A 17900-nucleotide genomic window follows, 5' to 3' on the forward strand; every position below is an offset into this window, starting at 1 on the left:
TAATAATGATAACGCATCTCATTAAAATCGCTTAGAAACCAGCTTCGGCCAAAAGTAATTTCGTAAAAAGACGCTTCTGACGGCCCAGGAAGGCGAAAAAACACCACACATGAGTCGATTAATGTTTCATTTAACTTTATTGAGAAATTCAGACCGAGATGTAATTTAGATATGCAATTTTCAGAGCTTTATTCCTCTTTCATACATTCTGTTAGTTGCATATAAAACCACGAACACATAGAGTTGCCCGCCTGTGATAAAAGAGGTCAAGAAAAGGACGAAAAAAAAAAAAAGAAAGAAAGAAAAAGAAAACCAGAAAATGTTGTTACGTCTGCCACGATTTGATAAGACTCTATTTACTAATTACTTTGAATGAATGCTATCCTTCTAGTTCAGAGAACGTTCACTTATCACGGAAATCTAATTGGTAAATTACGCATCGCGTGCTTGTAAAATAGCAAATCACGCATCACGTCACTACGTCCTGTCCCACGTCACGCGGCTAATTCCTCAATCACGCATCACTCTGCTAATTTTGGGGGCGATCACGCGTCACGCAAAAACCCTTTGCCACCCTCATTAGCGTATAGCTCTCATTGTATCGCGAGATTCTTCTCCAGGCTCAGTCAAAGCCATTGTCTCATGTTTGAAATGAACCTCCGGCGAATCGTTCTGTTATTCAAGATACCGTCCTCATACAAAGTAAACCAATCCTATCCAATAAAAGAAATTGAAAACTGCAAATGCCACGACGAAAGCTATCCTTGCTACAACTTCAACGTCGTGTGAGTCAATTTCCTTGTCTTTCGGAGTTGATTTTTCGTGGCTGTATTCCTCTAACGAGTACAAATCACCTCTGTAGGTTGTGTATTCATTTATTAAGTCAGAGTAAGCCGAAGAAACGCGTCGGTCTTTCGGAAGGAGTGGTGTCTTGAGCCTTGAAATACTTCTCTTCGGATCAAAAAAACCGAAAAAACAAAAAACAAAACAAAACAAAACAGCAAAAACATAATTAATTAAAATCGGAAATTACAACACATAGTCTTGGTTTAGGAAAATTTTAATCCGTCCATGATCCCCTTAACTGGGTGCTGAATGGTAAATGCGTGACGTTGCGAGAAGGCGAGACTAGCGTTTTTCTTTGCGACCCCGAGACATTTTGACTTCTTCAATTGCGAGACCGAGACTTCAAAGTTTTTCCTGAATATGCGAGAGTGAGCTATCTCTCTCTTTAAATTTTTTTCAATGATTATACTTTAGTTTTATACTAGTAGTAATCAAAGATCACGAGTGCGCTCGACACCGTCACTTTAATAAATATACCTTAAATGATTTCACTAATTGACTTTCACTCTAAAATCAACATTTTTCATCAACACCATATACTTTCATAAGTCTGTTCGTACCTAGCAAGGAGGCCTCAAGCAAAATTAATTATATACAATCAAACTGGTGTTCTTCGCTCCAAACTAGCTTAAATTAAAGGTCACACGAAGCAAAAAATATATTTCTTGCTATCTCTATAGGGACTAATCATGTGAAGCTTGCGACGATTGTACCGCGCAACTCTTCGCCAGGCTTCAGAGCTAGCTTGTTTAAGTTCAGCCATTGCCATATTTTACAGTCTCTATGCAGTATTTCTCACTACAGGAGACCGTCACTTTCCGTTCGTTCAGAGAGCTCCCAGTTACGTTTCGCAGAGTCTGTGACCGTGAGTCTCGCAGTCTCAATATTTTTCACAAAGCTATCTCGCAGTCTCGATTTTTTTCAAGGCTAAGAAAGTCTCGAAGAACGATTTGTTTATATTTTTATATAAGCTTAAATGACGTGTTAGAACTTGAACGTCTCGAGCTCGCATTTAAAACAATTTGAAGTCTCGGTCTCGAAATCGAAGAAGTCGCGCTAGCAAAGAAAAACACTAGTCTCGCCGTCTCCGCAAAGTCTTGCATTGACCATTCACCACCCCTACCTATGTTATCACCAAACATTAAAACACGTGTCTCGTGCTCAGTTAACAGTCAACAGGCATCATCCGACTATCATGTTGAACTAGGAGCCATAATTATGGCTCCTGGTTGAACATCATCCTACCCACCCCTCCCCTCCCTTACAATGGCTACAATATAGACCGTATAAACAAATAAAACTCCTACACACTCCATCTATTCTCATAGGCGGTCCTATTTGTCATTGTTCTGTCCCAAATAAACATAAATTTTGCTTCATATAAATATAATTTAGTAAATATGAAACGCGTTAAACTACGAGTAGTCCCTCTTTCGCCAAGCCCTTCGAGCGTGACGCGAAAGAAAACCTCGAGGATAAAATGACCGTGCGAAACCCAGGGTTCGCGCGGCCATTTTTTCCCGCGTCGCTCTCGAAGGACTGAGCTAAAGAGGGACTACCTCGTAGTCCACTGTAAACGGTTCATTCGTAGTACCTTTGCCCCTCTTTGTGTATAAGACCAATATACTCCAACATTGTGCACAGAACAAAGAAGAAAGATGTCATGAGATAAATATCGATGGCTTTCACATAAGAAACTCTTGGCATGGTGGAATTAACAGCGCCCCAGATGGTAGCGATTGTCAGCAGAGTTGTGACACACAACCCCACCCGGGCGGGGGTGGCTTTGCTATCGACGAACAGTGACATCCAAGCAACAAACACCACTGCTATGCAAGGAATGTAGATTTGTATTAAGTAGAAACCCATTCTTCTTTTGAACGTGAACGTGGCTTGAAGAACAGAATACTCGCCTGCGTAGGGAATCAAACGACATTTGGTTGCAGTTAATCAAACAAGTTTTGCTAATTCTTGTTGTAGAAAGATCAAATTACGCTTCATCCTGTACTGCTTTTCGTATTAGAAACTCAGTTGCCAGTTTAGCGGAGTTAAACGAGGGCAAGAATAACAAAGAATAGCTAAGAATCTCCGTATACGGGGAACTGCGTCAGTACCGTAGAGTGGAAAATTTTTAATGTTGATCATTGTGTTTTTCTCGATCGCTAATTTTCTTAGAATTTTTTTTTTTACTATTTTCTTCTAAGCGTTGAAGAACTGCACAATTCAAAGTATACTCGGACCTTGAAGGACTGACCCTTGTTTTAGAATCTGAAAGGCGGATATGTTCACAAAAATTGAAAGGATATAGATATTTTTTTGTCATTTTTCAGTGGTTCACAGCTCAACTCACCAGCCACGTACTCGACTCGTTGTACAGCGGTTGTCATGTGCTTCATGTAAAACTGCGCCATTTCTTTGTCCAATACCACAACGCCGGGCATCGACGTCCAGGCGTAAATCAGATGTTGTGTCGGGTATGCGTCTGAAATGCATGAAATCGAGCCATAAGGGTCTAATACATCAATATACTGCAAATGTATTTTAAATGTTACGCTGAGAAGCATTATTCGTGCGCCAGAGAAAATCGGGTGCAGTACATGTAGAGAATATGATCTGCATGGGGTTTTGCAATTGATAGCTAAGAATGGGTCGAAAGTTTAACTGCCAGCCGCGAAATTACGCGTTAAAATTCACTGATAACTGAGCAATGGGCTGAACTTTTTAATGATAGCAGAGAATATTGCGAAACTGTAATTGATAAGTACAGTGATAGTAATTGGACCGAGTGGGGGTACAATTCAAGAAGTAATCGCGTGAGTTATATTAAAATCGAACGAGCGCGAAGCGCGAGGCCGATTTGAAATTACGAGCACGATGGTTCAATTACTAATATATTAATCGTATCTATATCAAATTTCGAAATTAAAAATCTTTTAAGAACTTCTTTTGAGCAAAAGTGTCAGTAGTGCTTTTGCAAGTTTAAAAGCTGTAGGAAAAAGCGCGCGTAACGGACATGCGAATGGCGTAAGTATCCAATTGCAGGTTTTTAACTACAAAAAGTTGTAATTGCAATTGAATACCTGTCATTGGACACCCACGGGATCGTGCGCCGATTGCGTGACAGATAGGTGCAGGGAGAGCCAATCACGTTCGAGAATTTTTTTACAGACACGATTACTGAGGCTACATGGTATAGCACCCCCAGCGAGACTGTCTGTGGAGATCAACCTCTACTCACAGCTCACAATGTTTAAGGAACAAGTTTGCTCATCCAAAGGAAATCTTCTCAAATTCATGTGACACCTCGCTACCAATGTTGCCCTGTTATGAAGTTAGAAAAAAACACTAGCTTAACACAAACTTCCACTTGTGAGTATAGATGATGAAGTACAGAAAAATAGTAGCCTGCGTAGCAGACGTTTCCTTTCCATTTTTCAGGCGGGGAATCGAGCAAGCGAGCGAACAAACGAGCACGCCTGGGGTGAGCAAAAATGGGAAGAAGCGGGAGGAGGTGAGCAAAAAAGAGGGAGAAGTGGGAGGGAGTGGAAAGAACTGGAATCACTGTGGCCGCCAGTTTTTTCCTTATCGATGCGCGCCCGTGTAGACCGGAACTGATCTATTTCGCGGAAAAGAAGCCCTAAAATAGACCGGTCTGTCAAAATGCCGTGACATAGGGGAGTTGTACACTCCTAGTGATGGGCTCCTGGGTGACATGCGGAACCATTCATATGAAAATGTGTTTCCCCTGGAGGTTTATTTTCATAAAAATCAAACTCATTTTCATGTGAAAGGTTTACACGAGGACTCGTTTTGAAACAGAGGCACAAGGTAACTCGGAAATGGTCATTCGAAAGTCCAATGCAACGGAAACGGCGTCACGTAAAACCACACAAATTGTCCTAGCTTGACCTTGTTCCCCAGTCCACTTTTCCGTTTGCAGAGATATCGAGCTTGTGATTGGTTGTAAGGACATTGTGCGTATTGGATTTGGTGGCGTCTACAAACATTGTGTCTGGAACCCAGATGTAGTCTGCAGGGTGTTTGGTTCCCATCGTCAGCGTCATCTTCGCTGTCATGTTGTGAGAAAGCCTCGTGTCTCGCCAGTGCTGACGAAAGAACATGTCCAATCCAAATTCCTAACGACAGGATAGGACATAGCTCATTACTTTGCTTTAATTATTAAACTAGTTTCGCCATTTTGAAAAAGCGATTAACATCTGGGAGGCGCACAAGGCGGTCTCTCTGGCAAGTGCATGGGGAGTGGAGAGAAGCAGATTCACAAAGCCCTTCCTCCTATGTATTGTTTCTAATTTAAAGGTCTTTTGTCGAGAGAAAATTCTTAAGATGCATCTTAATTCTGGTCCCTAAATTGGCCCATGATTCTGGTCCAGGGAACCGTGATTGGGAATCCCTGGCCGAGGTTGTTGTGTTGTGTTTCTCTCAGGGTGCTTCCGGCTCCACGCCTGGGAGTATGCTTGGGAAACCATACAAAACAACCCAACACGCTCACGATTATTTTTTTTCCTTCCATGCGTACGATGATGAATAATGCGTAGTTTTTTTTTTTTTTTTTTTTTTTTGATCGCTGTCAAAATAACTAGTACGTAAGAGTTAACCACATGCACCCTATAACTGTTACACATCAAATGGCATACAACTCCCTCTTACACAGTACATGTACAGTGGTGGACAACTTACAATATCTACCTCTTACAAAGTACAGAGGTGGATAACTCACCATACCAACCTCTTACACAGTGCAGTGGTGGATAACTCACCATATCTACCTCCCTGATGCTGCTAAAAGATGCCACAGAGATGTCAACCAGGACTTTAACTGGACTACCTTGAATAAAACAAAAAGGACGCTCTGCTGAACTTTCTATATAACTTGAAATGTATGTATATCTATTTTCACCTTGTACCTGTTTGGACAATCATTTAGCGTTTGTATCTATTTATTGAGACTTTTATTAGCCAGAATAATGTGTCCTCTTTGCCGAAGGCTGTATTTAATTTGCGCTTACTAGGAAAAACAGACTTTTCGCGTCAGATCAGCATTTTTCTATTTTTCCTCGCTCGAGGAGATGTCGTATACACGAGGAAGAGGGAGGGGTGAAAGGGGGAGTTTGATGCACTGACTAAAAGTTCAAACCAAAAAGACAATTTACGTTAATCCGGCTTGATTAAATGACCCTCCACAGAATTAAACTTGATTCTATTGAACAATTCGGTCAGGCCATAAGACTTAGTCGTTAGACTGTGTAAGGCGTTAAGTTTATATAAACAATTATGGAATTTTTCATTTAAACGAAATCGAAAAGAAGAATGTCTTACCTGTGTAGTTAGGCCTAATTCGCGAATCGTAATTACTTAGTAAATATTGCAGTCCTTCAGTCAACTTCTCAATGGCATCAGGAGATTCAGTTCTGTTGAATCGCACAAGGTGAGAATTAGAAACGAGTATTTCTAGAGAAGTAAATCAAACATTGAATTCACAGAGAAGTTTTCAATTTAGTGTTGAAAAGTAACCGGTTTTGCTTTGCTACGCTGCACGAATGGCTGAAAAATACTTACTCAACCTAGCGTGCCTCGATCGCACACGTTTTCCCGCGCTTTGCACAGCTGACATTATATGACATATTTCTAGTTTTGATTGATTATTTGGTTTGTCTGTGTCCCTTGCGATTGGCCAGAGTGATTCTGGCTTTACGACACTCAGTGGGCAATCATGAGACGCGCCCTTAGGGCATCATGGTAGCTGTATTCATGAAAGCAAATATTCAGTCTAAGGTGATGAATACAACTTCCATATGATTCCCTCATAGAGGGAATTCTGAATTGAAACCCCCTTTCATGATATTACCAGTGTATCCTGGTATCAGTAATTATCTTACCGTTGACAATTGGAACACTTTGATTGGTTCAAGGTCACAAAAATCAATCTCATAATTAGGACGAAGTTGACTTCTCTCAATATTATAAACACCATATCTATTTTCACTCGGCCCGTGTTGTGGCTCATTAACCTGAAAGAGAAAATGCTTCAAAACTGAGATGTTTGACACCCAAATTTTGAGAATATATTCTGTATGTGAACTCAGTGAAGAAGACTGTGCGACGGATTGGCTTGTGGTATTCGTATTAATTCCGGCGCTATCTGAGGCTGAGAAAATCAGCGAAAAACAACGTGAACCAGCTTGTTGGCTAAAATATGACTTGTACAAACTGTTACGTAATTGTTTGGAGTAAAGCTAAGGGTTGTGTGCAAAAAATGGCTGGAAATAATATTCCAAGCTTAGAGCTTTTAGCACATAACAGCTGGAGTAATTTGCCGAATTTCGTCCGAGTTATTGATCGTTAATGTTAACGTTCTTTCAAAAGGCGGACGCTAGTAGGGCAAGTCATAATCTGAAACAAAACTTTTAGAGGCTTTCGCACGGTTAATTCCAACTACTGATAATAATAGTATGAAAATGTAGCGATGATTTTCCCAACTTAGTTACATCGCTAAATATCAAATCTATAAAATTAGTTCTTCGGTCATTTTCAAACTCGAAGTCGGCGCATATGTTAATAATTATAACAGTCACACTAATGGCAAAAAAACACGATCTGATTAGTTACTTTCATCTATTTTCTATAACAATGAAGCAAGGTTGATTACACTATGTAGAAAGCTTATAGACGGGACAACGACTTGATAGAGTCCGAACTGAAAGCCAAGAATTGCAACCATGGACAGCTGTTTCGACCTGGTTGGGTTTCGTCAGCACGGTGTAACAGCAAAAAGTAAAACAACTGGCTTGCGGACCGATTGTCTACTAAATGCACATGATAATGACCTCAGATGAAACTCATTGGTCAATGTCACATGCAAAACGCGCGACCCCTAGCAATAAGCAAAAATCCAGAATGAATTTAGCCCAGTTTAGATTCTTTCATGTCGTTGTCCCGCTTTCTACGTATTAATCAGCCTTGCTTCATTGTTGTGTTCTAGTTTTGGCTGATCGGATCTTTTACAGATCCTACGTATACCGGCAGTGTTTTGGTTTGCGGTCTCTTGCATCATTGTATTGTCTATAACATGGTTAAACTAGCACTGAAATTAAATGATATATATATATATATATATATATATATATATATATATATATATATATAGTTTAGTGTACGATGTGGCGAAGAGACCAACTCTTGACTGTTCTGGACGAGTTTCACGGCCTGGTTGGGTTGCTTATATATATATATATATATATATATATATATATATATATATATATATATATATATATATATATATACCTGTTATAAGTGTATAAAATGCTTCCCCGCTGTTAAAGGTATATCTACTTGAAGTCCTACGAAAAACCAGGCATGAAGTTGCATTTACTCACGTTGAGACCGACTTGTCTGATTAAGGGAGTGGATAGAGTAAGAATGAATCACTCTCAACTAGTCGCATTAAAATTTCATCACTTTTCACATAATTTGGAATGATAAATTAGTAAGTGTCAAGTGAAAAAATGAAGGTCTTGCCGTTTGCAATTTTAAACACTTGTAAAAAAGTGACAAAGAAATAAAATAAAACTAGGGTGTTACGGTGATTTAAGCCCATTACCATCTCCTTAACGCTGAGAAATCTTTCCAGCTAAGTCAGGAAGCTTCACATTTTGGGAACAACGTTAATTGTGAGTGACAAATGATTGAAGTATAGTTATGAACCATAATTTCTTGATGAACTGTAGAAAAAGAATGTCGAATGGAGAAATCGCTTCCTAGTTTTGTCTACAATCTAAACAATTTTTGTAACCGAACTGCAAAAAGAAAGGAAAAACACAGGCCTTCTTAGGGATTTTATCCCATGGCCTTCAAGTTACGTACGTGCATTTTTCTGCGAGTAAATAATGATACAGAGACTTAATGCTCAATGTACGCAGTAAAGAGAAACTTACACTTCTTAAGCCTACAAATCAGCATACCGGTTGTCGGAATGTTATCAACCTTGTATACTTTAGATTTAAACTCCTTAGACACTTTTTCTCGTATCCTGCTCTATGTTCTATTTTTGGTAATACACACTTGATATCAGTATCAATAATTATTTCCAGTTTCCCCGACTGAGAAATAAAGCCTTAACACATTCTTATAGAGTGTGATCGCAATGGATCGAAAAATCATTTAATACAAAAGACGAAAAGTGTTGCTTATATCAAGGTCTTGGCTTACCTGCTTTGCTTCTTCACCTGGTCATAAATGCGACACACTGCTTTTGCGCTAGCTATGTACCGCAATAGGTACTTCGGTATCAATTGATATGTCTCTTGCTTGATTCCTAAAGTCTTGCGGTCAATTATATGCATACCACTGACTGTTCAAACACTGATATTTCATTTAAAAATTTACTGACATATGCCTTAAAAAATGAATTAAAATTCGCAGTCTTGATGACATTTTCTCATTTGCTATGCATTGTACTGTATACGATGTACGTTTATTTCTGAGGACAATTAGCACAACATGTGTGATAAAAAGGTGAACACCTTGGGAAATTCAATGAGCTTTTTTTTTTCAGGCAATACCCCTCGCTTAGCAAACTAGATTAAAAATACTACTTTTTAGTGTACGAAATGATAGGCATTGAATTTAAAGACAAGTGGAAGAAAAACCTTTAGTCTTGAAATAGAATTTTCTTTGACTATTACAGCTATTAACATTTATTTTGTGCTCTGAAGACAATTATGCTAACAATGAAAAGTTAATATGGCCTTATACACTTTTTGAAGACTAACTGGAATAAGCACTTAATGACTGGCCCCAAGGGAAACAGTGAGATTTATTTCCCCGAGACCCTCAATGTTCCCCGAGGCGAAACTGCTTCCCGCGGAACCAGTCACAAAGCGCTTTGTTATACCTCTCAACTCAAAAATAGAAAAAAAAAAGCTGCGGTTTCAAGGAGCACGACCTGATCACGTGTAAGTCGAAAGTTCAAGTTTTCGTTTTCTTAGGGAGTTAAAGAGTTTTGTTCGTCCCAGGTTTGACCCACGACACGTGACACGTTCTCCTCCAATCGGAAAACGTATTTGAGTTGGAAGGTATAACAATGAGACTCATTCGCTTGGAATAATTCTGTGCCACGCCTACACTGCATAAAGGACGTCTTGCGATCCCGCAGATAATCACAGATCGTACAATCATTCCCCATTTACATATTACGCCCTCAAATAGCGGTTTTCATTTGAGTGTCAGCTACTAATTGATTTTGCATAACTACGCTACACGATTGGCTAAAAAGAAAAGAACTCGTGCCACTTTTTATCCAATCAGAAGTAAAACCAAAAACTGTCGTGACTCGCTCGGACACGTTTTCCGCCCTTCGAGTCAGCTACATGCGTTTTTAATTTTGTTCGAGTTTTGATTGGTTTTGGTTTTACGACACTCAATTAAAAAACCGCTCTCTGTACCAAAACCCAATCAACTTATGCTATAAAACAGTTTGTTAGGATTCGTCAGTGTTTTTTTATTGATGATTACTGAAATTTTCACCTCACTAAGATGTTTTGTTTTAGCCGTAGTAACCTATTTTCTTAAATTAATCCGAACTACTAATAGCACATATTGTCTCCAGACGTTGTTTGGTCTCCTACCTCATGAATAGCTGTTCTTTCGATAATAAGAAAATTGCTATCTATGCCCTCGCAATTTTAGTGTTTTGCCCAAGCCTGGCGAAACTTACCGTATGTAGTTAACTTCTTTTTGTTGCTCACGTTTGCGCGTGAACTTACTAAATCAGTTATCGTTTGCGTCAAATTATGTTGATCAATATTTTTGAACTATCTCCGACGGCTTTTGCCCAAACATCTCACGGGGATCCCAGCAAGAGTACCTTGAGTACCAGACTGAGAACGCAGCAAGACATATTTTGCTTTTAAGTCGAAAAAAAAAAAATTATGATAATATTAATATTAATAATTTTTGATGTGTTTTTCTGTATTCTGTTTCTCTGCCTCTATAACTGTACACTTACCTTATCCTGGTAAAGCTGTGTCTCTGACTGTTCTATCTGATGTTGCTGACAGAACGAGTCTGTACGTGTTTTTGGTCACTTTCACGTCTGCTGTGAAGTAAATAAAGTAAATTTTTATTTCAGATCCAAACATGTTAATTACAATACAAGATAAAATATCTACACCGTTAGATCTAGAGGCCAAAAACGTCTGGAAAAACGTGCTATATGCGACAAGGAGATAAAGAAGTGGAAATAAATTATTCATTCTTTGGCCGATGAGCTGAGTAAGGCTAGTTGTGCATCCGCAGTCAGTTATAAACAAAATCGGATGAATTTGGGTTACCTAGTGAAAATTAAGACGCAAACTCTCTGTTTTTGGAAGTTTTTATAAATTAATGCGGTCACCCAGGGTTTTCCTTCTTGATCAAATTTGTATTTGCTCAAAACGAACCAAAACAAACCACAAGTGCCTAATGTTCAACTATCAGTAATAGATCTTGCCACAGCGGAGTGCAACTCATTTCTGTTATTTCTGCTTACGAAATTAAATGCTGTCGACAGTGAAATTTGAAAAATAAGGTGTTGTGTTTTGAAGTTGTTCGCTCCCTATTAGCGCTTTAACTTAATCAGAATGGTATTAGAAAACTCGTTTGGTTCTGATTGCAATGTCTAAAAGATTGGATTTAAAATCGTCGTTGGAAATAAAGACCAATAATTCACACGTATTTCATTTGACGATAGCTCGTTACTGTTTTTAATAAACAGATGTTTCAACGGTGGCAGACATTTTCGTCTTAGGAAAATATGATGACTGATAGAAAATTTTTGCCGGGTTGAAATATTAAACCTATTCTTTGCGGGGAAAAAATAACTTTAAATTTTATTTCAATTCCGTAGGCCTTTTCTTCTCTTAACTATAATCTTAATTTTATTCTCAGTGATAAAAGTAGCCAAAGAAATAAATTGGTTTTGTTTTGAGACTGTATTATTGCAAAGTGCATAACACGATTCAATCAAGCATACCTATATATTTCTGATTTTGATTTCTCAAATAAACAATATTTCGTGCGTTATCCCCTCTGCGTTGCGAAACATCAGACAAAAGTATGATCTTACCTTAGCTCGATATTCTAAGAGTTCAAAGGCTTCGACCGGTCCTTCGTGCGTCAAGTGAAGTCTTAATCCGTTCACAATCGATATTTATACAGACTTTGAAGCAAATCATGAATAAACATAGGCAGGTCTTTGTCGGTGCGATAAGACTCGAGGTGCGACGAATTCCACAGTCAATAGCCTACGAGTCGAGAAGATCCTGTTCACAGGCTAGACGGTTAATGAACAAAGTCAGTCTTTGGCGTAAAGCCCAAGCAGCCTGCATGCTGTCAAAACAGATTAACTCACCATAACAGGCTCATTGGGTCAAACGCTATTGGTTTGGCTAGCCCGATTCGTGATTAAGTTCGTGACTTATTTAAGGAAAGCGTTCCGCAGATATCCTCTCTCACGCCAACCACGTACGAAATGGCTGAAACCACTTACCAGTGTGCCATTTTTTTGGGTGGAAAGTGGTCACTGGTTTGAGTTTAATGAGGAAAGACTGACATTGTTAAGCGGCTTTTGGTGAAATGATGTTTCAATGGCCAACATTTTTTGAAATCGTGCACTTCACATTTTGACATTTTTTCGCAACCTATGTAACATGTCAGGAAGCTAGACTTTCTCGAGGTCGTTCGATCGCGCCCCTGGGGGGAGATTCCCATATTAAAAGGACCGGGGGGTGCTCGCCGGAAATTTTAAAAAGCACCCCTAAGAGGTACCAAGATCCTGTTTTATGGGCGTGGCTTGAGGAATTGTCTTTCACCTCTAAGAGGTACCAATTCTAAAACAACACATTACTCGGCTCCTGTCATATTTTTTCGGCTCAATACTCTAAAAGGTACCGCTGTGGACCTTTTGAGACTGAACACCTAAAACGCACGACGAGCACCCCCCGTCCTTTATATATGGGAGTTCTCTCCCGAGGGGGAAGGGGAGTTTCGAGCTCATCTACCTCGCGCTCTTCGCACTCTAGTTTTGAGTGCTGCAGAAATATTTTCGCTTTCTGAGCTCGGCTTTTGCAGATCTGTCAACTTGCGGGTCAATGCACATGTCAAGTTTTGAATCAAACTTTTGTGGATTCTTTGCGACAAGACATTTCCATAGAAAGTTAACATGTTTGTGTAAGTATCATATTTGGTTCTGGTAGCTTGTCAGTGTGTCAGTTTAGCTCAGTATGTCGAATTAATCACGTCATCGGCAACAGAGGGCGGGTATGAAGATTTATGAACGCATTACACGAAATCATGCGGGTTTTTTTTTTTTACCACGCTTTAAATATTTTACGTGCCCCGAGAAGGTCTCATGTGGGGTGGTGGCTTATGGCTAACTTAACGGCTAACGGTTTTAAAATATTATGGTTTTTTTACGGCTAACGGATGATTTATTTTCTTTATGGTAAACATAAATTTTAAAAATCAATTTCCATTGTTTTACTAAGTTGCCAAATAATTTTAGTCAATTAAAAAAAGTTAAAAATTTATTTTGATTACTGTAAAACACAATAAAGGTCTTAGGACCATTCCAGGACGGAAGAAGGTATTACAATAAGCTTAAGATTTGCAGACTAATATGGCTTAAACGTCCAAAAAAAAAGACAAAAAAAGTCTTGACATTAAATCTTGAGACTTTCACTTTCCTAGCTATTTTTCAAAAATTTTTTTTTTTTAAGTAAAATACATTTTACGGATCATGGTTTTTACGCCTAACGGCCAACTTTTTTGCCCCTTTTGAACAAAAGCTTAACTTCATTGAGACCCTCTCCCCTTCCACAGTCTAACAGAACCTCAAATCCCCCCCCTCCCCCCAGAGAAAAAACAGACCAATAAAAAAATAAATAACCAGAAGATCCATCAACACGTTTACAAGTCGTTGTTTATTTGTTCTTAAATTGAAATTTGTACAATTTATGCCCAGTAGGCATAAATCTGGGATTTTCTATAACATAGAACAGGGCTTAACACTACGTTCGATTCTACAGATACTGTAAAATGAGAAAATGATGTTAACCAAATGCCACGCTCCTGTTAATAATGGTAATAATAATAAAATAAAATAAAATAAAGTAAAATAAATAAATAAATAAATAATAACGGTTTATTACCACTAATTATATTTGCAGGGATGTTTATTCTTGATTTAGCTTTCAGCACAACCTCTATTTGATTAATATTTTACTTCTTTTTTTTTTCTCTGAACGAAACAAAATTAGAAAGTCCGTTCTATGTTGTTACCCTTGATTCGACTTTTTTATCCATTTGCGTGCCTTATCATTTATCGTCGTGAATAACTTCATCTTTGTCGTCAACATCGTCCCAGCTTTCTGCTCTGGACATTCCTCGTCCCCAAAGTGCCTGTCCTGGAGGTTGATTTTCAATTTCTCGTCCCCAGAGCCCTGGCGGCTGAGGTTCTCGTCCCCAGAGTCCGGGCGGTCCGTTTTGAGCATCTTGTCCCCAGAGTCCATTTGGTCCATTTTCAATTTCTCGTCCCCAGAGTCCTGGCGGTTGTTTGTCTTCAATTCCCCGTTCCCATACTCCCGCGGGTTTAGGGAGTTTATTTTGAATGTCTCGTCCCCAAAGTCCTGGTGGTTGTTTGTTTTCAATTCCCCGTTCCCATACTCCGGCTGGTTTAGGAAGTTTATTTTCAAATTCTCGTCCCCAGAGCCCCGGAGGTTGTGGTTCAGCGCCCTCGTCTCGTCGTTCTTCGTTTTCTTCCGACTGATCCAGTTTCACGAGTTGTGCGTGCATTTCGTCGCCATCTTTAGATTCGATGGATCGTCCCCATATCCCTGGCATGTCATCCTGTCTTTTATCGCTGCTTGATTTTAGAAAACGCCGCACCAGGCTGTCTCCGGCGCTTTCGGCGTCTTTCTTCGCGCTGTCCAAGTCCTCGGTTTTTGCTTCGTCTTCTCGTTTCTCTTGCATATCGAGGGAAAGTTTGTCGCCATCAGCGCTGTCTTCATCCATTCCTTCAAAGTGTCGAGCGTGACATAACGGCAAGAGAACCAACAAGAGAAAAATGGTGGCTTTAAGAGTAGGCATTCTGTGAAGAAAAAAGAAAAAGAAAAGACTTCAGTTTGACAAAAAATGTAGGTCTGGAATGAATTATAATTATAATATGATTAATTCTGAAATTAAAAGTAATTCATTGAACCGTATTGTTGGAAATCTTTTAGGGTTAGGGTTAGTTCCAGTATGTTTTTGTTTATTAAACATGGTGCGTACAAAGTTATCTATTCTCGAGAACTCTTCGCTTGGTAGTTCTGTTTTGCCAAGCCTAACCATAGCTTCCTTCCAATTACAGCAGGATTTCATCAAGCGACGCAAAATACCTAAGCCAGCATGCCTAGTGAACTCTGAAAGTACACAATGGTTTAGGCCATCCCAATGAAAAAATGTCTCCCATCGCTCCACCGATCCAATCAGATCCATTGCCTGCTCCATAGCATCGTGTGTTTCCCAATTTTTTCTCTGACCATACTGTACCCATACAGCTTTTGAGAGCTCCTTAATAGGTGTACACAGTGCCGGGTGGTTAAAACCCGCTTCCCTTACCTCGATATATTTATACTTTTTGCTCTTGAATGGTCGGGGCAAAAGCAGGCAGAGAGGTAACTAATTAATTCAGAAACAGAAACTCTCAAATCTACTGTAACTGAAAATAATGGAAGATCCGTCGAACATGTCTTCGAGATAACAACTGTTTTCGAGACTTTTTCCTAGCCTTTGTTTTTGATTTCTTTTTTAACCTGTCTGTCAGACCTATTTGCACAAGTGAGAAGGCGTTGGTATAAAACGAGATATATTTTCAGATCGAGTTGCTAAAAACGTACACCAGTCAGAATCGAAAATGACAAGAAGATGTCAAAATAGGTTCAGAGTAAACACTGTAAAATGTTTCTTGTAAGGCCTTTCCACAAATAAAAAAATTGCCTGAATATCTTTTCGGAAACTCTCAAAATATTTTCTATATATCGCAAAAAAGTTTCTAAAAGTTACTTTCTCTTAGTATCTCAGTTTTGATTTAAGAATAAACTGATTTTGAACTACTTACGCCAAAATTTTCAAGATTTTCTTGTAGAAGTAGGAGATGGTTAGGAAGATTCAGGCGCCTTGGTGTTACCAGCATCCGCCATTTTGGAAAATTGCTGCTTTAGAGCTCTTGGTGATATGGAATGAATTTTTCAAGTGGGAAATTACTGAACTGGGAAGCGAGGAAACCACAGGACTAAGCCAAAAGAAGGCTATAAATATTTTCTAAATCTCTTAGTATTTTCTAAATTACATATCTCTGAAACTTGTGGAAAGGCCTATTTACTTTACTTCTTGTTGTACAATGCGAGCGAAAGGAATTTTACCATTCCATTCATTTGGTTTGTTACATTATTTTTAAATCTGCAACATTTTGTCCTTTTTTCAGTTTTGAGAGGAAACCACGCCGCGTCAAAGATATATCCGGAAAATATTTTCCAATCAAGCAAATCCATTAAAGAACATAAATGTTTATTACATTTCCTATTTTATTTTTTTGTGACCGACTTCCTATATTGAATGTGACTAAATGTAAAATTGCATTAACAGTTCTGTGATTGGGTTTCCGAGGATAAAACAACTGTTTTTTTGTATCTATTCTGCTGCTGCAAAAGTGGAATGAAGTCGAAGATTTCTCGTCATGATCTACCAGTTTGCTAGTTACTTCCACATTACTGTGAATAATGAAGATATTTTGCTAATGCTATTTGTCTTATTTTACATTTTATGCAATAATGTTATAAATATACATCATCTTTAACAAAATTGAAGAAATTTAATTTGCCCAGATTGATTTTTTACCTCTTGTTTTTAAGTATCAATTAAACTAACTGAACCTTGAATATTTAAAATAAAAATGAAAAGATAAAACGTTTGAGTCTATAATATATTTCATCTACAATTCTGTACTAGTAAACATGTATGGCTGTTAAAGTATCTTCAAAATTGTAATTGTTTTCATGCACAAAGATTACCAAGAATTCAATAATTAATTTTCCCCTGAATTAGATGGAAAAGTCGTCAACCAAAGAATAATAAGATTTTTCTGATTTAATCACAATTGCGCTTATGAAAAAGCAGTTATCATTCAATATATGACCTCAAACAGAGGCAATACTGAAACGAACGTCGCTCTACTCACATCAAAAAACTGTAACGGCGAAAACCCTTTCATGAGAAATGAATTTTTTGTAAACTTAGCTTTAGGGGCAGCGCCGATTCAATACAAAAAACAAATAGGCTGTCTTCAAATATTCCTAACAGACATTTCAGTAACACATTTATGTATAAAAAATGATGGAATTAACTTGTTAAAGACTTCAGAGTTTCGTAAGTATTTAAACAGTATCTACTCACTGTGTAGACGAGACGTCTTTTTCACGAAAGCATAAAGGAATGTTACCCCTCGCCTTAAGTCAATGGGTTCTTTTGCACTTCAGTCGTAAAAAAATGTGAGGCAAAAAAGAACAACGCATTCTTATTTAATATCCCGCTTGCCATGACAAACGGAAACGTGCATGATATATACAAAAAATAAACTATATTTTATTTACAAAATAAAGCTTAAAACAAAAGATAGCCCCGAGCCGGCAAATTAACAAAAATTTTTCAATTATGCGTCAAAAACCTTCCCTGGGGTGGTTTGCTGACGCAGTTTAAGTCGGTTTCGTTTAATAATATTTACACATTTGAAGCAGCTGTCGAGAAACAAACACTTAAACCATTTAACACAATATTATGAACCCAACGAATGTAGACATTAAAATGTCAACTGGAAAATGGATCAATATTTGCAACACTTTTCTCAACGCTCGAGTTTATTGTACTAGTATTCTGTTTATTAAGGTTTTACGCCGGTGGGAAGTTAATAAATGATGATTATTTTCTTCTTTATAGGAAGCATTTTGATTGCTTTTTCT

General features: G+C 38.4%; 2 protein-coding genes across 2 annotated transcripts; both read right to left on the reverse strand.

The window, feature by feature from the left end:
- Nucleotides 1–243: 243 nt before the first annotated feature.
- On the reverse strand, nt 244–7248 carry LOC145486254 (gamma-aminobutyric acid receptor subunit rho-1-like). Its single transcript, XM_081464878.1, has 8 exons — nt 6744–7248; nt 6184–6275; nt 5625–5692; nt 4756–4982; nt 4085–4167; nt 3197–3328; nt 2441–2759; nt 244–949 (listed from the first exon to the last, which is right to left on the reverse strand). The coding sequence occupies exons 1-8, from the start codon at nt 6869–6871 to the stop codon at nt 694–696; spliced, it is 1305 nt and encodes a 434-aa protein (XP_081321004.1). The 5' UTR covers nt 6872–7248; the 3' UTR covers nt 244–693.
- A 6579-nt stretch (nt 7249–13827) lies between these two features.
- Nucleotides 13828–17415, reverse strand: LOC145487608 (uncharacterized). Its single transcript, XM_081466426.1, has 2 exons — nt 17338–17415; nt 13828–14992 (listed from the first exon to the last, which is right to left on the reverse strand). Exon 2 carries the CDS (start codon nt 14989–14991, stop codon nt 14221–14223), a length of 771 nt encoding a protein of 256 aa, XP_081322552.1. The 5' UTR covers nt 14992; nt 17338–17415; the 3' UTR covers nt 13828–14220.
- Between the last annotated feature and the right edge of the window lie 485 nt (nt 17416–17900).

Source organism: Orbicella franksi, chromosome 5 (assembly GCF_964199315.1).
Source record: "Orbicella franksi chromosome 5, jaOrbFran1.1, whole genome shotgun sequence".
Lineage (NCBI taxonomy): Eukaryota > Metazoa > Cnidaria > Anthozoa > Scleractinia > Merulinidae > Orbicella > Orbicella franksi.